Source organism: Cinclus cinclus, chromosome Z (assembly GCF_963662255.1).
Source record: "Cinclus cinclus chromosome Z, bCinCin1.1, whole genome shotgun sequence".
NCBI lineage: Eukaryota > Metazoa > Chordata > Aves > Passeriformes > Cinclidae > Cinclus > Cinclus cinclus.
Genome location: NC_085084.1, coordinates 32766272 through 32786279, shown reverse-complemented (window position 1 = coordinate 32786279; position 20008 = coordinate 32766272). Strand labels below are relative to the sequence as shown.

The window sequence follows — 20008 nt, the reverse complement described above, 5'->3', positions numbered from 1 at the left end:
GTTGTTGTAACTCTATAAAATAAACTGTTAAAACATTTACCGTTAATTTATAAAACAGCTTGAACCTTGTGTAACCAATTGAATCTGTATTAGTTTCAAAGAGGAAAAGATGTTTTTTAAAAAGACATACCTTGTTTAAAATTATCACATATCACTTTCTCTTGCTGTTTTAAAAAAAATCTTGTGTGATCAAATTTAACACTGTCAAAGCTCCAAGTAACAGAAGCAAGTACACCCAGATGTGTCAAATCTTTTAGTACAGGAATGGCTGCTTCTTCCAAGAGGCAGTATGCCTGGCACTGGCTTTCTGGATAACACAATGAACAAAACATCATCATGAAGTCTGGTTTCACATACCACTACGGAACACAAATATTCAAAAGACCTAGCAAAACAGCTTTATCTTGCTCAAGAAAGCTGCAACATTACTGGAAAAAAGTTACTTGCCACAGTGTCTCCTGAGGGGTAGCAATCACCTGATCCTCACAAAAGGTAACCACAGTGTTTCATCCATTTCATAACATGATCAAACTCCATGACAAGAAGTTCGGATTTTCTACTCCTGTGACTCACACTAAGATTGTTCTACTACTCAATTGTTCCACAGCAGCCTGCTTCTGCACCATAGTCATTTTCAAAATGCTAATTTTTGTTTTCACTGCAGAAATACTTTAGTTTTTCTCCTCAACTGCATTAAAGGAATTTTGCTTCAAAATTTATTAGGAAAAAAATAATTTAAAAATAAGCTTAAAGCTATGATTCCCATATGAGATGGGAACATTCTTTCACTGGTTCTGTGAAAGAAAATCTTATTAAGCACATTGCTGGAATGAATGCATTTCCATGGAAAACCAAACTAATCTATGCTGGGCCTATGACTTCCTAGGGCTGGGTATTTTTAATTTGAGGCTGTATAATAGCATATTTTCTAGGTTCTCCTCTACCATTTCCACTGCATGAGAAAAGTGTTGCCAGTTATGTTCTTTGATACAATGCTTTATACAACAAGCAGAGTTCAAGGGGTAAGGCCCAGTAATGTGTGAGATAAAACCCTACTTGATTTCTACTGTGTTAAAGACCTTTCCTATCGAAATGACTACTGATTTTTTCCATCTCCATTTCTCATTTACTCAGACAAAAATGTGCAGAATAATAAATGGAAGGTACTGATTGGCATTAAGAGATTTCACGCCTGCTAATTTTGATCAGACATAACCCAAAGTCTGAGTTACTCTTTTCACCTTGCATGCAGTTGGCTCTAGTCTTAAGATGGAGCTCCACAGTCTGCTCTCACCTCTGTGACAAAATAAAGATCTTTCTATTTGCAACACTTTCAGCCACAAAGAGAATAGAGAGTCTAATAATTTTTGTATTTGTCTGAGCAATACTATTTAATATAAAATTCTACTGCAAAACTATACAGAATAATAGAATAACTAAGATCATTGAGTTCAACTGTTAACCCAGCACCACCATGTTCACCACTAAACCATGTTCCCAAGTACTGTATGCTCAGGTGTTTTTAACACTTCCAGGGAAGTGACAGGAAGCCAGTTCCAATGCGTGAACACCCTTCTAAAAAAGAAGTTTTTCCCAATATCCAATCTAAACCTCATCTGGTACAGCTTGATGCCTTTTCCTCTGGTCCTTCATTTGTTACCTGGGAAAAGATAAAGCAGTTCCAAATAGTGTATACCTGATGGTTGAATATTGACAGTGATACTGTCTTCATTCTCTTGGGTTTTTTCCTCTATTTTTAGAGTCTCACAAAAAGAATCATCCTCTTTGTGAACATGCGTATGCTGTTCTTCAGGCTGTACCACTAAATAATGAAACAAGTGAATATTTAACTATAAATATAAAAAAACCAGCTCAATGTATATGAAAACTGTTCTATAAATGACCCCACATGTGAAAATATGTTCAAATTAAGTTGCATCTGTGACACATACATTTTCTCATCGTGAATTCTTTATTGTTTTCATATTGTACTTATACAGTACAAAAATCCACAAGACACAAAAACAGATTAGGCCTTGTCTGCCTATACAGCCCCAGAAGTCAGGCATTACCAGATTACTCTTCCTAAGGGCAGAAATACAGAGCTGGGAAAGTTAAGGAGCTGGTTCTACTGGTCTATAATATAGTTCCATAGGAAACCTCATATGGAAAAAAAATGTGCATGACAGAAAAGATGTTGCAGACCACAAGGAGCTCAAACTATGAAAAATACATCAGTGAGTGTAAGCAGAAAAGGTTAGATACTTTAAGTCATGCAGAAAGAACACAGAAGTTACAAATGACAAAAAAAAAAGAAAAAAAAGAAAAAATAACTGCATATTGAAAACAGTTTTTCTTCTGTCTTCTAGTTAGCTTTTGCATCTTGTTAAAATTTCTAAGTAGTGTTCCCTACTTCCTGATACATACTGATGCATAAGCTACAACTTCTGGCCACAAAGCTTCTTTTTTATCTTTATTTCTGATTATTTTTCTGTGAGAGGCGTTCTTATTGAGTAAGAATATTCTTCCAAATATTACTCATTTTTCTACTTAAGAATGCCACTTTCTTCAGAAAACAAAGCAATAATAAATACACAGAAGGAAAAGAAAAACTGAATTTTTATTCTAGTTAACTTAGATAACTTGCCTTGTTTTGAAAAGGTATGTGGGGTCAAAAATTGGATCACTGAATTGTTTCTACTACTTCCCTCCTGCACATTTTCTAAACATTACACACAGTGAAATCTTTAAAAAAATAAATCAAACAGCAAAGAGGTCTACAAACACTGCTGGCCTTCCTAATTTTCAGGAGCTGGAATGACCCTTGAATAAAAACTTTATTGAGAAAATATTTAATGATTTATATAATTTCTACATCGATGTGGCTTATCACAGGCCCTCATATTTTAATAGGTTTTCTATATATCAGGTGTAACTAATCTGCAACACTGGGGTCTACCTGTGCACATATCCTAATCTGCATTGAATCTTCTTAAACCTGCCCAAGCCTATTCGTGAATGTGACAGCTCGTCTTCCAATACATTTGGAGTCTTTGCAAGGCGATGCACTTGTGGTCAGGGTTCACTAGATGGCAGCAAAAAACTTCAGGTACCTTGGTCTCCTAAAATTCAGACTACTGCTTTCTGACACCATGAAAAGTTGTATGCATCTCTGACAGTGTCAGAAACGCATGAATTTTACCATGAAATAATTACTTTCACAAGATCCTTATAGCTAAACAAAAAGAAACTCCTCTCCCTAAAGTGAACTGAAAAGATTATTTAAGCAAAGAATTGACTGAAGTCTCTCTGTATGTTGTTAAGCTGTGACAAAGGGGAAAGAGGAAGTGGTCTGAAAATCTATTCTGAATTTATTATTATTTTCCTTTGTGTTGTTAATAAAGTTTTTCTTTATCCCCTGTTAAGTTTTGAACCTGCTTTATTTTTACTCCTAATTCCATTTCACAACAAAAGGTAAATGTATTTAAAATTGGCAAACCCAAACTGTAACAACTAGCATCTACAGTAACTGGCGAAATAGAGAAGCATTATATCAGGAAAAATGGCAGAATAAACCAGTTCACATACCTTCTTCAGGTCTATCTACATAATATTTTTCCTCTCTTTGGGTGACTGTATGTCTAGATCTCATCATAATAAAGTTGTTCAGATCAGAATCATCGTTGGCCCATTTAGAAGCAAGTGATGCAGGCTTTCCACTACAGAATGAGTTGTCTAGTTTAGAAGACACAACTTTACAGCTGTCTGATTCAGAAGGTTTAGGGGTTTCCTTTTCTTGGTTTAAGAAATTAATTGCCTCTTCTGTCTTAATCTTCCTTATGCTTCCTCCAGTAAGCTCTTCCACAGATGTATTTGTGCTGTGAATTTTGGCAGATGATACAGAACTCATGTGAAAGTACTGCCTTTGAATCTGCAGTGACAGGTTAGGATTAACTACTTTCTCTGACTGATGTCTTTCAGCAGAAAGCAGCTCTTGATTTGTCACAGAATTCTTCTCTTCAAGCCATCCTGAAAAACACGATTTAATTTCTTTGCTGTGACATAGATTTTTCTCTTCTCTCTCCTCACTGGAGTTAAAGACCTTGGATGGTTTGTAGAGAAGGCATTTTCAAAAGCTTCTTTCTGCCTTCTCAGATCACTAGACCCCTTTTCAGAAAACTTGCACTGACTAGTCTGAAGTAAAAATGCACAATATTAAGACACAGAAGGCCATGTTACTCTTTGAAGATTTCACCATCTACATGGCATTTATTGATGTTAGACTTCTAGGAAGTGGGATGTAAAACATTTCATTAGGAAGAGAAATTGACCATTTTTTGTTTTTTAGAGGGAAAAATGAAGAATTCAAACAGTTCCCTCTGATGATAAGCTTCTCTAGAACTACACCTTTTTGCTTTGTGGCAGCATATTAATCTGAAACACAGTATCTAAAGAATTTTAAAAAAAAGTTAAAAGCAGTTAATTAGAAATGTTCTTGCATGAGCAGAGTTTGTGTTTCACAACATATCATGCAACTGTCCATCCTTGGAATTTTACAACCACAATTGGTGCCTTGCAGCCTGGCCATAGTTATACAACAAAATCTAAACAACTTTTTGCATTTTTTGTTGAAGTTTGATTATGAGTACACAAAAATATCCATGAGAAATTCTGAATTGATGAGTTGTTAAAATTTAATAGTCTGCATTAAAAAAACCCTCTAAGGCATCACAAAATAAGGAATTTTCACTTTACCATACTCCTCCTACTGACCTTGTGCAGGTAGGACTATGTAAATATCTGCTTTATTAAAATATTCCAAAGCAAAGCTACCACTTCTTAAGAAATTCTCCTGTATGAAACTATTTTATGTAAAAATGACTGGTGGGGGCTATTCTTCATCTGCACAGTAATAGAAAAGACAAATTTGTGTTTTGTTCCTGCAATTTGTTCTAAGACAGTGAAAGCACACCTCAATTGCAGTAGTGCCCTTCTTTCATTTTAATGTAATTTTTTTTCTTAAGAATAAAAAATAAATAATATCCTTTATTCTTGGAGTTACGTAACTCTGCTTGATCCTCTGTTAAAGTACTTATCTTTGCCTTTTTACCACTTTCTAAAGAGAAGATACTTACTTTCTATTTGATATGATGTAAATTGTGTGAATGTTTCTACTTCTGTAGGAAGCAGACTGTTTGGACTACTTCCACCCATATTAAATTGTTCCAAAATTTCTACAGCTGCTGGATTTAGACCACTATGAAGCCACCAGACCTCCTCTAGTGAACCAAGCATTGGTGCTTCGACCTCAAGTGGCAGCTCTTTCTGCAGTTCTGTCAGTGAATGATGCTGATGCACAAGGTTAACAGCTGGATGCTCTACAAAAAAACCAGAAATTAACATATAATATCAATAACCTAGAAAGATGAAAACAGAATGTCCTCTTGGTAATGAAAACTCCCAAGTATTGCTGGCCTATTATATATATATATCTATTATTTATACTTCCATTTTAACTCTGTGTCCATCAATAGATTTAACAGCAAAGCAGTCAACATTATCAGAGCAAGTGTGCTTTTCTGAGTTCTCTAAGGGGGGGGAGGTGTTCAATTTTTTTTTTTCAGATCTGATGGCTGCATTGCTGAAGTTATAAATTATCTTGTTAGTCATCTGTGGGTTGTTGTCATGGTTACAAATACTTATCATAATCCTTACCTGAAAAAAAAAACTCGCTGAAATAGTAATAAGCATAGCATACAGTATCTTCAGCTATAAATCAAGGTACAAATAAACTGGACAACAAAACAAGTCAATATAAATAACTTAATCCTGAGATTTGTAAAATGAAGACAAATAAAGTGAAATGAAAGAATAATGGTGATACATATTCTTTCATGAATAGCCTGCAGATTGTTTTGGTTTTGTGTATTCTGCTTCTCTTCTACTCTTGTCAAGTTACAATATTATTTTCCACTGAAGGCACTATTATATTCATTGCTACATATTTTGAAACATTATTTAAGGGAAAATCACATATAGGAAGGAGTTAAACAGGTTACCAAATTTCAGTTTTAGTTATTTTATATAATAGTAATGAACACAGTCATAAAAAATAAAACTCTCACTTAATTCAAATTACCTCCATAGAAGGATACATGGCATACCATCTTCTAAGTTGCCACACTGTAACTTTTTATATGTATTAAAATCATCACATAATCCAAACTTCACAGGGTTACAGCAATAGGATAAACTTCAATGGCTCAAAATATGTGCTCTGTAATATAGCATTATCTTTTATGCTATATTTCTCCATGTACATGGAACTTGTTAGAACATCAGTTAGAAATAAATCATCAATTAGAAATCCTTACCGACAAGCAGAAGAGAGCTCATATTATCCTGATACTTCTCTGACTGCCATACCAAAGATTCTAAGAATTCCCTACAGGGCTCCGCAATTAAAATACTAAGAAGAACATAAAAAAAATTTGCTGGTATGAAGTTTAGCAGCATTATCTGCTGAAATTTGATTTATATAAAAAAATCTTTTAAAGATATACTTTGTCTTTAAATTTTCAGTTCATTCATCCATTCATCCGTTCATTAAATTTCTTTTCCTCTCCATACAAACAACAATAGGAAAGAGTGAGAGGAGGAGCCATCAAGGTTGGGTCCTGAAGTAAAGAAGCACTGAATGAGAATTCTGTCTAGACCATGGCTCCTGCCCCAAAAGGGATACTGAAATGCTTCCTGCATGTGTTAGAAAGACAGCAAGGCAAGAAATTCTAGTCTCAAGATGAGGAGGAAAAGATGGAAAACATGCTGTGTTGGCATGAAAAAGCCTGAAATTTACTGTTGGAGGACATCTCCAAAACAGACTGGACATTTTGCACATAATCCTTGTGTAACATATGTACTTACCATAGGTATAAATACATGCACATGCCCATACATATATTTGCTACATACTTTAAATATTTATTGTTGCCTACTGCAAAAAGAAGACTGGATTTTCAGGCGATTACATCCCCCCAGAGAAAGAGTATAGGGAAGTAACTTCCTTTCCTTTTCCAGGCTCCTCTGGAAAACCACACATATGGACTGTGCATTCTGCCACTCTTTCACACAAAACATAATATATATGCAGCTCAAAGAATGTTAAGTATCAATTCATAAACACATTTTCAATAATTTTGAGGATTTATGACAGAATTTGTCACTACCAAGGTTTTATTACCTGTTACCAGAGAGAGAAATAGGTTCTTCTTGAAGTCCTCTGCACAGAAAATTAACCCATGACCTTTCTTGTCTGCATGGAGGAGTTAAAGGCACTTCCATTTCATCTTTCAAATATGGAGTATATTCAGCTGGAAATTGCATAAAGCCCCAGCCAAAACAAAAATAAAAATCAAAAAGCTACTTGTGAATGAAATAAACAAACTTACGAATCTTACACTAGTGAAGCTCTGGATTAAAATAGAAAATATTTTCATGGGACAATTCAATAAGCTGTATACCCCAAATACTTCACATCTCGTTTCCAGACACTTTGGGGAAACAACTGTAGAAGACATTCCTTTGATGTATTTCTGGGTACATATGTTTCACATATAAAATTATTTTCAGAATTAAATCATCAGGTATCAGGGTTGGCCTGTTGGTCTTCTTAGATAGCTCCTCCATAAATGAAGTTAATTAAGTGGGAGAAAGGCTACAGGCAATATTGTGGTGGCTGTAAGAATGGCCTCAGGAACTTCAATAATAGTCAGGATTTTAATGAAAAAATTACTCTTTCAGGTAGAATTAGTACTCATTGAAATTTCTAGGGATGATCACTGAAACAAATTACAACACCAGGTTGGTTTGTTTGTTTTCTTTAAGGAGTATACAAACAAACCTGGCATGTTAAAAGTCCTCTACAAGTCACTTTAAACATTCTCTTTTTTTCCCTCCCAATTATATTAAATGTGGACATATGAATGATTATTGGGTTTTATTCAAGTCTTATTACAAATTTGAAACTACATTGATTTTGGTGGTTCACATGATTGCCCTGGTATTAATCTCTGTGGCATTCTACTAACCAGAAAATAGAAATCACAAAAACCATATTGTTCAATGTCCTGTGAAAATTTAGGCAGAAAAATTATGAATAAATTAGTGCCTCCACAAGGAAAAACGTTTTAATGAATTCCCTATTTGTTCCACTAGGCAGTAAGTAGATGCAATCATCATGCCCACATTGCCTGGCCAATTGGCACAAAGCAGGCTATGAATCAGTCACCTGCCAGCTGCTCACAGCTTCTCCTTGTAGGACCCTAACAAGCCAACTGTTAGGCAGGAAGGATAAGGGACACTGATAGAAAGCCAGAGGACACAAACATATCAGAAAAGCAGAGAAAAAATGTTAAGAAATAATAGTGGGTACAAAAGAAAGCAACATACTTCCAATCAGTATAACTTCCTTCCCACTCCCTTACAACAAAACAGGTTCAATGAACTTACGTTGCAAACTTCAGCTCATAAACTAGTTTTTGTGAAGAGCAATGATTTTAGGACTTTACTTTGAACAGGACAGAAGCTGATCTCAGGACAGAAAAAATACCTGCCATATCAAAAAGAACTATTCTTTCTCTTTGAGCAATACTATTCATATTTGTTCTTGTCTTAGTTACTTCTGCCTTTGAGACTGGAATTTTTTATCAGCTACATTAGTTGAACTCTGCCTACACCCAGAGTAACATTCCCCTTCTCAGAACATTGCTGACTCAGAACTATCTTGTGTCTTAATGCCTTTCTTAAACAAACTCAATGCCTAGAGAATGACTGCTTAGCCTTATGACTGCTTCTTCTCTGAATTCAAGCAAACATATTTCATTTCTGGTAAATCAAAGAGCAAAATTAATTAGAAGAAGACCATCCGGTATCTCAGTTGAAACCTGATACCCAATACAGAAACTTTTATCAAACAGTGCTCTAGCAGTGCCTGCACACATTTGGAGGTCTCTATCCTACAGATGTAAATCTATACTGGGGAAAAAAAAACAAAACAAAAAGAGAGAGAGAGATGGAAGCTGATTGTGCCCCAACAATATAATTCTACCTGATTCAACAGCAGAGCCAAGAGAGCAACTGGTAATAAAGATCAACATAGCCACTTTCACTAAAAGACAATTCAAAATGGCTTGACTGCTCATCTACTGCAGCAGAATGGACAACATCCTAGAGAAGATCACAGTCAATTCATTATTATTATTATTATTATACAGGGGAAGAGTCACATCTAATGCATTTATGCCCCTCATGCTTGAAAACTTTAGAAGTAAAGAGCAGTCACAGAGCTGACTAGACACAGATTACATTTCATCATACTAGACAATAATCTCCAGATGTAAAATAAGCTTAAACTTAAGGGTGGACCTTAGTGCATCTCCACAGAGCTTTTGTATCAGACACTTTGAAATCATATGATTGTTCCAACCAAAATTCCACTATAATATAGTATCTGAAGCATGATACTTTTAATACTATTAGTCTGCAGGGGACAACCATCAGCCCAGTTTAAAAGTTGTTGAAACTAAGACAATAAGAAAGGTCTTGGTCTGGAGAAACCTCAACATTTCTCGAGTATTTTATTAACTTCTGGATGGAAAACATCAAGTGAACAAGCACTGACAGATGATACTGCTACTATCCAATGCAACAATGCAACAACTATCTTTTCATAGACAGTATATACATTAGGATGAGATGTATGTGTATAATCGTGTATTGATGTGAGCTCTGCTCAGATCAGATTTATCTGTAAATGTTACTCTTTGTGCAGGCCCTCCTGCATTAAATGAAAGGTGAAAAATGTCACCAGCACAGCCATTTTTCTCCCTCGCATAGTCAGCCAGAATTTAGCTGTGAATATAGAAGGACTGGCAAAGACTACATTATCTTGAAAGGCTTCACCTGGAACCTGAAAAAACTTTAACAAAGGTTGGAGGACTAGACTGAGCAGTGACACACCAAAGTTGCTCAGCATTGGTCGATGGTGTAAACACCATGACTTGGGTTTTCAAGCTATTAAAGGTAAACGCACAGAGTGCAATTCCTTATGCCAGTGTAGGAGAAGTAAGGATTCAATGCACATTAGCTCAACCGTTGGAGTTTACTTCTGTAGAAAACAGCTCTGGCTTAACTTCTCAATCACATGTAATTACTGAATCATTTGCAAAACAGAATGTCTGCAGTTTTGAATCTCTAGAACTTAAAACACAGCACTTCTGCCTGAATTGTTCTCCACCGCCCTCTTTTGAAAGCATTTATATCAGACTTTAACAAATGTTGAACTGTGATCTTTGACTCCACAATTTTAATAAATCTGCCTTAACCCTCATCTGCCCTCTCTCAGTAGATGAGTTGCTGGATAAAAGAAGATCCAAAAATCTAATGAAGTGCAAAAGTTATAGACCTCACTTACAGCCAAAAGCAACATGAAGGAATTGCAAAGTTGCTTGTGTTCAGACTATAAAGCTCCAGAAAGAAGTATGGTACTTCTACCTCCTTATGGTGCGGGTACAAAATAATAGATGACACAAAGTGAATCCTCTTATCTATGTGGTTCATGTTTTCCCACAAAAAGAATATTTGAAAAACTACTTGAAGAATTTATTTTAAATAGCACCACTTGATTTGTAAAAATCTTCCTACCTGACTCACAGAATTCCAACATACTTGTGCTAATACTGGAGCAAACCTCGTGTGGAATGGCACAGTACTTGGAAATTTCTATTTTGTATGTAATTTCTGCTTTGAGATCTGAAAACAGATGTTAAAAGGTGCCATAAATGAACCATTTATTATTTTTTTCCTGTCAGAGCTTTCAGTCTTTCTATTGAACCTCCATAATATACTGTTATGAAAAATTAGTCATGCTTAGTAACCCCAGATGTTTCAGCTTATAGAGCAGTGCTCAGTTCTTGTCCCTTAAGTGACAGAAAAAAATCCCCCATGATATTGTAGTCACTATCTAAATTACTTCAAGCTCTTATGACTAAAGTGATTCCCAGGACAACTAAGTAGCCTAAATATAGTTTGTTAGGAGTACGTGTATGTAGATTCTTTTGTTACTAAAAAAGGATTAAAACAGAACAAAAAGACCTTCAATAGGTTTACATTTATGTACAGAAACCTCAAATCTCTGCAATCTCAGCTTGAAACATGGCACATACTAAATATTATCAGGAGAATGCACACTAAACTGTTTTAGTTGAATATCCACCTTTAAAATTTTATTTCTATCCTCAGTAAGAGACTGGATTACTTCAAACTGCCCTATCTGACAGAGAATTCAGCACACCTCCTCCATGTTCAGAAACATTACTCTTCCTTCTTTGGACTGCTTCCTGTCCACTAAAAAGTGGAAAATTGTTTATTTTGACTTTAAAAACCCTCAAAAAAACAACCCTCAGGCAATACCTTTTAATTAAACAAAATACTGTAATGCAAATCAATTCACTAGCCAATAACTGTTGTTAAAATTCTATTTATTGGAAGTCTAAAGGTATTTAGCAATTTTTCTAAAATTCCTTTAAAGAAACTATTACTGTCATTGAGAATAATCCTGTTATCCATGGAAATATTTAACCATTTTTCACCCAGAAATGTGCTTTTGTGTTTGCAATTACAATGCAACAGAAGCATTTTTTATAGTATGACTGTTTTGCATATAATCCTCTTATGGATGTCTCTGAAAGCAAACTTAAAAACATGTTAGAGAACACACGACCAAATGATTATAGCTATGTTCATTATATATCACAAATCATGGTTCATATTACATTTGTGTTCGAGATTACAACACAAACCTGGACTAAATCAAGTGGCAAGTAGTTTGCTACCCCTTAAGGAGACATTTCTAATACCAGAAATTTGGGTGTAACACAGTTCCTAGTTCATCCACAGAAGTTCTCATCTGATAAGGTGTGAAGTAATTTTTAAGTGAACTTAATTAGCTTCTTAATAACATCTTAAGAGAAGAGTTTGATTGTGTTAAATGTGTTCAAATTAAAGGAAAATCAGGTCAAGCTCTTAAAACCAACCCTCACCTTCTCTGATCACTTGTTTGCCAAGGTCTTCATCATCTACAGTGACCGGAGCTAAATTTAACACCTCCTTAAGTTGTAAATATGATGGAATCTTAACACAATCAGATCTGCCATTGTTGGGTTTGCCAAATTCTAACTCAACAGGCAACAGGAAATACTGAAAAAATATTAATCACAACAGAATGGTCAGTAAATTTCCTTTGATATTACTGTACAGACAAAGCTTCTTCAAAACCTTGAAATAACTTAATTCTAAACCAATTTAAGAGTTCTTAGGAGAGAAATCACTTGACATTTACACAGCACACACTAAGCTTTGCTCAACACAGGGTAAAATACAATGTTACATAACTTCAGACTGAGTCAGTGGAATGTAAAAAGTGTGTCTTAACTTACAATTCCCAACCAAGTACAGTCCTAATTTATTTTACTAAAAGTTTGTTTTTTTAGAATTTTGAAAAAAGGAGTAAAAAGTAGACTTGACTTCTCAAAAAAAAAAAAGCAGCCAAGCTGCCCCCCCAAATCCCAGAACATGCCTTGTAGCTTTCCCTTTCCCATGCTCATATCACAGCCTCCTGTTCTGATTAATTTTTATTCTTAGTGTAACAAGTGTCTACATAAAACTGCAAACACAGCAGGTACCATGAGAAACAACTGGTCAGACAGGATATTCCTAAAAATAGCATCCAACAACTAAAACCCCACAAATAATACCAATGTTTTCTAATCTTGGAAATATGAAAACTCAAAATATTTGGCAAATATGAAAAGAACTCAGTAAGAAGACTTGCAGGTGAACAAACACACACACACAATGTAGAATAACTACTAGCATAATATACAGTATGAAACAACAGGATGATACCTCTTCATCTTTTATAGATATTGTACAGAAGTTCTCTTTAATTCCCAGCAATTCATTTTGACTCTTTTCCATCTTCATTCCATTTTGGAACGTCAAACATTCTCTTTAGAAGATAATAAAATAAAGTAAATGACTTCTTTGTATTACTTAATGTCTAAGACTGAAATTCTTAGCAATAGTTTTGATAGCCTTTTGCCATATGCATGGCAAAAGCTTTTCTACATCCATGCCTTTTGTACGAAGGCAATTCCAAGTGATGCTGTACTGACCTGTGTAATTAAACAAAAAAAAAATTCAAGAAATAATACATTATATGCAGATTAGAACCTCTTACTATTGTGGCCTGACTTTAAAAGTTACAGAAAAAGCCTTCATATTATAATTCTTCAACCTCCCAGCACATAAGTCCTCTCATGTAAAAGTGTCTTCTGCAAAAGCTGCAGATATAATTACTTCCAATATCAATTTTTTTTTTACTAGACAGAAAATCTCTGTAATCTATTTGCCTTATTTCTCTTTTGCCACCTGTGATTCCTATTTTCAGGAAAGATTCAGCAGAGTGTGCTTATTTCTAGTTAAAGTGAAAAGGAAAAGTATATTCCTAGTTTAGCTGAAAAACTTTAAAACACTCAGAAGTAAAACTCTGGAATGAAACTACTGCTTGCATTATAAAGCAAGGACACAAGCAGCACAGGGATGAAGATTTGTCAGGTAGAAAGTAAACACTTCATCAGGCTTGCCCATTGTGCCAATTACAGGCACTAAATCTACAGTGACTTTTCAGGGGAGTAACTTGCTCATCAGCAAGATGACAAGACACCAGCATTTTCCAGACGAGTATTTTAGACCACAGAGTACAAACTGCTCCATGTCCAGCCTTGGGATGCTCATCAATTTTAACTGAAGTCTGTCTAATTGAGTCCCTTTATCTAAATGCATCTCCCTGTATGCTGCACTAGGAGATCTGGAGTCCCACATTGGACAGCCCATGGTTTTGCTAGTCAGTCACAGATCAGGAGGTCACAACTATTCCTGCAAAGCTTCACACCAGCATTTTTTTTCTCCCATTACTGGTACTTCTTCTGAAAGTCATTATAGAATTTGCATCATGTTATCTTCACTGGGTATTTACAGTATTTACACAGTGCTACATCCAAGAGTCACTGGGAGACTGGGGCTCATGTTTGAAAAACAGGCAAACAAACCCATTTCTCCTTGCTCTACTATATGGGTGCATTTGGGTCACTTAAAATCTGCTTCACCTTGCTGGTCAGTCATGCAACCTTTCCAAGTGCAAAGGAAGCAATACAAGTAGTCCAGATATGAAGTAAATCAGCACAAGACTTACCCAGGCTTTATGAATGTATGTATACAACGAGTATATTAACAAAATACTAGGCCCATTTTTGATACAACATACCTGATTTAATGTGCTGGTTTGTTCAAAGTCATGACATAGATATCATTCAATTAAATTCAATCAACCTAGCAATACAAAACTGAGCAAAACCATAAGAACAATTAATATTTAAACTTGAAAAAATACAATTCAACAGGGTAAGAGCACGGATTTACAGGCAGCACATCTGAGAGGGAGAAAAACAGAACATGGAAGAATGCGCAAAATTGCAGTCCTACTAAATTTAGTGATACTTTCATGATAGGGAATCAGCCAGTTTGAGGGAGGACAAGGTCCCTGAAAGATGTACATTTTTTCAGTATTCCAAAACTAATATCCTGATTGCATTTCACACTTACAGAATGTAAAAATTACATAATTTAATTAATCCATTTTTAAAAATGCTTATCAATTTCACCCTCCTCATTTTTTCCTAAGATGAAAACCCTAAGTCTTTACCTGTTGCAAATACAAAGTAGTTACAAAGGCAAAATACAACAAATGTTAAAATGTTAATGGCACAGACTATTTTAGTATTATACAGCAATTTGTAGGTACCTGAAAATATTCTCTCCTGTTAAAATCTGTCCTTCAGAATCTAAAATTGGATCTTTCACTAAAAAAAACTGTAGTCTGCTCAGAAGTATAGATAAAGTTGGCAGTTTTTTACGAAAATTTTCAAGATTATCAATAAAAACAAACTCCTCTTCCAAACACAAATCTGACAAAATAGAAGAAAAAAAAAATATAAAACAAGATAAAAATACTAACAATTATCAGAATAAAGGGAATTGATGAGCAACTGTTGGAATACTATAAATGTCAGCAAAACAATATCTGCTTTTTACTTTAAGCTTAAAAATCCTAAAAAATTTAAAGTGCAATGAAGTCTAGACTTCCATGGTTCACATGATAGCCTCTAGTTTTCTTTAGCATTTTCTTTTGTCCTATATAATAGCTGTTAAAAGGTATTTTCTTTTTATTTCCTTGTTTGTGCTTTCAAGCATGGTAAAGGAACTTCTGAGGTAGGTTCTGGCCAAGAAACTTAGCTCAGTGCAATTTTAAGTGTAGAAATGAAGCACTGTCTCCATGCATGTCTAAACCTAAATGCAGGTTCCCTAATTCTGAAGAAAAAAAAATAACAAAGGTTGCAAATTACTGTGGTATCAAGAAAGATGACCATTATTCTATCAGCACAGGCTGGGCATGAACAGATGGAGAGCAGCCCTGTGAGCAGGACTGGGGGTGCTGGTGGGTGAGAGGCTGGACATGACCCAGCCATGAGCACTCCCAGCCCAGAAAGCCAAACGTGTCCTGGGCTGCATCCAGAGCAGCGTGGGCAGCAGGGGAGGGAGGGGATTCTGCCCCTCTGCTCTGCTCTGGTGAGACCCCACCTGGAACCCTGCATCCAGCTCTAGGGTCCTCTGTAGAAAAAAGACATGGATCTCGTACAGTAGATCCAGAGGAGGGATCACAAAAACAGAGGAAAGGAACACCTCTCCTGTGAGAAAAGGCTTGAGAGAATTGTTCAGCCTGGAGAGGAGATGGCTTCAGGAAAACCTTACTGTGGCTTCTCAGTACTTAAAAAGGAAGCCTATGAGAAAGGTGGGGATAAACCCTTTTAGGTCTTATATTTTAAACTTAAAGAGGGATAATTTAAATTAGATAAAAGGAAGCAGTTTCCTACAACAGGGGAGTTGGTTGATGCCCCATCCCCAAGGTGAGGTGTTCAATGTGAGGTTGGATGAGGATCTGGTCAACCTGAAATGACTAAAGAGTAATTAGACTCCCATAAAAGGTCCTTTCCAACCCAAGCCATCAAATTATTCTATTTCTTTTCAGTTTAAACTACTGCTCTTCTGAGACAGAAGTGATGCAGTAACCACATTTGACATGTTCCATTACATTTGCAGTATGAAATACATTTCTATCTACACACACATTTTACATATATACAACCCATATAGAAGTGAAAAGGGAGGTTTTTTGTTGTTCTTCCTTATTTTTTAACAGTATGGAAGTTTCCTTATTCCCATACTCCCCTTTCACTTCAACTGTCTATCTGTAATAACTCTGTTTTCTCATAGTGCCTGGAAATTATGGATACTGATTACATTCCACCAAACTGTTTCATGATGCTAACTCAAACAGATCTCCATAAAAAAAACCAAAATCTATCTTAAACTTCTTTTGGCCTGCATCTCTCTTGCACTGTTAACACAAGCTCTGCTTCTCCAGGGAGAGAGTCTCTTATGCAACTACAAAATTTTTGATCACCCAAATTATTTCATCAATACAATAACATTTGAATAATAATTGATATAATAACATCAAATAACTAATATCCAAAGTCTCCGGAACATGCACAAAAAATTACGGAAGTTAACAAGATTACTCTACCAAAACTTAGAAAACAGTGAATTGAACATTTTACCTTGCCCTGGTTCTTTAAATTCAGTGGCATAGCAAATCTTCAAATATTTGTCTTGGGTGGAGTCTTCTTTAAAACCATTCTTCATAAGTAAAAAAGGTTCTTCTGTGTCAGTCTGAGAGCAAGGATTTGAACTCGGAATAACTTCTAATAAATAATTACTAGTCTGAAACTCTACAGAGGAAATAGGTTTCCTGAAAAAAGAGAAAAAAGATATCTGACACTTAAGCTATAGCAAAATCAATGTTGTAACTTCCCTGACTCCTCAGTGAATCAACAGCACTCAGGTGCTCTAAGAACTTTGATAATCACCGTATTCACCAAAGAAGTCTGGAAATTAGAGTTCTCTCTATTGGAGAGAGCCATGGTCAAACCACAGGTTTGATTCTTCCCCAAGAAAAAGCCCTTTAAGTTTACACCCAGCATTGAATTGAATGAAAAAAGTATCAAACCTATTGATGTCATAACACTTGTGGCAAAAATTTGCTGCTAGCTTAAATGTACACTTCTGTTTCAAAAACAATGAAGAAATTGCAGCAACAGGAAAAAGACAGTGTAAGTGAAGAAACAAAAATACTTCAATTTCCTATTCATACTAAACTCAGTTCTACTATTTATTAAGAAAATCTCCCTACCATTTGCCAAGTAAGTAGGAAAATCATTTGACTACAGAAAGGGGGAAAAAAAAGCCATCACTTTCCCAAGCTAAGCATGCATCTGGACAAAACAATTATAATTGCTGATTAAAATATGCACTAATGCTCTGCTACCCATATAAATTGACTGCAACAATACAGTAACTCTGAGTGTTGACATTTCTGAAGCACCCAAATCAGCTCACCGACAGTTATTGTACTCAATATTCTCATTCCAGCCAACTGATTTATCATTTTTGCATCCTACTTATTTATCCATATTTTTAATATTACTTAGCATTACACCATCTTGCTATTTGCTAGTCATCTAAAGATAATTCTCATAAAAGCATTTTCGTAAGTGCACCTCTGAAATTCAGCACAGGATTTCATGTGTAAACAGCAATAGAGAATCTCTGTTACACATCTTTTAAAAATCAACTATTTTACAACATTTTGATTATAGCTCAGAAGTTAATTTCAAAGCCACAAGTAGTATAGTTCACAAGTAATAACTACATGGTACTGATAATAACTAATACCCAAAGTTTCATGTGGCATAAGCCTTTGAAAATCCATGAACCTTAAAATGCTGCCAAAGTTACAACTTCACTGAAACCACTGGGTTTCACTACAGTGTTGTAGAAAGAACAAACCTAACCGAGTACCTTGTTTTGAGACTATACATACCACCTCTTCCAAAGTCAAAGCCCTAGTAAGGCTTTTCTGAAAAATGGCAAATATTTTAATGGAGACTATTCTAAGAATGGAAAAATATGCTCCAGTCATATAGTTATGCTTGTGCAGTTACATGAGATAATTGTCTTAGAAAGGAGGGGGGAAAAAGCTTATTTTCATGGTCATGCAGTTTTCAGAGACTTTCTCCAATGTTACAAAAAGATTACACAACCATTAAAAAATTATATAAAGAACCAGTGAACTCCATAAAAACACAACACTACTTTCAGTGAAAAAAAAAAATCTCTAAGCTATCTGATAGAGTGTACAGCTCCAGCACACTTGATACTGTCAGGAATCATCTTCGTATTCTGTTTTCATCATTACTGTAATTCACAAAATGATATCAAAGAAATCATAAATGTTTCTAACTTAAAGTTACTGACTTTTCCAGGAAATCCTCCACAGGTAAATTTTTCTTCCATTGATCCAATACTGAAATAGCAATCATGTTCTGTATTGAACCGACTAAGACAAAAGGGAGAGAAAAACAGTCACGCAGAAAATACTGAAATGAATTTTTATATATTGTTTAAATCATTGCATAGGTTAATCAAATCACTTTACACACAACATACAGAAGAAACAACACCTTCAGTTTTCCATTACCAAAAGGTAATACAAGTGTGTAAACACTTTTATACATATGTTTGACTTTGTCATTTGAAAACCTCATTTCCCCCCACATCTCATAGCCTCAGCATCATCTTCCAAACCTCTCAAATCTAATCAGATTTGGTATTTTACTTATCTCTGATCATTGCTTTTCTTCCATAAACACTGCTCTGGAAAGAAATCTTTGCAGAGATCTCCACAAACTAATCAAATATCATCTCATTTATGGGGTCACTCAAATAGATATCCATTACCTATTTGTTTCCATTTGGGCAATGAAGATGTTCTACCTTCAAATGCTATAAAAACTGCCATAGTGCTATGTCTGGAAATATTTTTTTTACCAGATTAATCACATTATGGATAGACACAAGCTTTTCCTTTAATTTACAGTAAATATAAACTAAACTTTAGGATTATATAACATACTTCTAGTCCATGGCTTCCTATACTTCTCATCAGCAAAGAGTCCATTGAGATGATACTTTTCATCTTGATGTAAACAGGGAGGAAAGCAAAGTGATAATTTCCAGATGGAAAACTTCTGCCTTGCCATGCTCTGAATAAAAAAAAAGGCATGTGATAAAATCATGAGACATTTCCATTCTTTTTGTGCACTGCCTCTTCAAACATTCCAACTGCTTTCAAGGGTTTTCTATTAGCACACTCTTTCTATTGGAATATATTTTATAATTAAATCTTATTTTTGTAACGCTAACACAGTCCAAACTAAGAGAAGATACTAACATTCACCTGATTAGCTATTTAACTTTTAATATACATCTCCAAGTATGAAGAATTGCACATGTGCTTAGCTACACTTTAAACCAAACTTTGAATGTGCAATTACAAGTGCTTATCTTAATGCTTGGAATGGTCTGAACAGACCATGCAGACATGCAGAAGCTGACCAGAAACACTTTAATATCCTTCCTTCTACTGCAGTTTCAAGTGCTTTTCATATTCTAAGGTCTCTTGTCTTTCATGTGTCATTATGAGCTAATGAATGCCCTTTTAAAGCCTTTCCTTTTCACTAAAACCAGGGGCAGTAATAAATTGAATTCCGGAATTAAATAGTCCGTGTGGCAAGTTTAGTAACTTTTCACTTAATACCAAGTTCAATAAACTGTCTTACAGTTCTTTTGTCACAGAAGCCCAGTGCCCAGTATTGTAGAAAGAACACAGAACCACACAATAATCAGTGAGTTCAAGAAGCAAAGAAAAATT

General features: G+C 35.2%; 1 protein-coding gene across 1 annotated transcript in view; it reads right to left on the bottom strand.

The window, feature by feature from the left end:
* The window catches only part of SHOC1 (shortage in chiasmata 1), a 43692-nt gene that overhangs the window by 22458 nt on the left and 1226 nt on the right, over positions 1-20008 (bottom strand). Inside the window, exons 2-14 of the mRNA XM_062513492.1 lie at positions 19211-19340; positions 18553-18634; positions 16797-16987; positions 14921-15083; positions 12964-13066; positions 12099-12255; positions 10702-10809; positions 7241-7370; positions 6375-6469; positions 5136-5378; positions 3589-4029; positions 1697-1822; positions 131-307 (exon numbers count right to left, since the gene is read on the bottom strand). Of these exons, the coding sequence (XP_062369476.1) occupies positions 131-307; positions 1697-1822; positions 3589-4029; positions 5136-5378; positions 6375-6469; positions 7241-7370; positions 10702-10809; positions 12099-12255; positions 12964-13066; positions 14921-15083; positions 16797-16987; positions 18553-18634; positions 19211-19340 (2146 nt within the window). The remainder of the gene's footprint in view (positions 1-130; positions 308-1696; positions 1823-3588; positions 4030-5135; positions 5379-6374; positions 6470-7240; positions 7371-10701; positions 10810-12098; positions 12256-12963; positions 13067-14920; positions 15084-16796; positions 16988-18552; positions 18635-19210; positions 19341-20008) is intronic.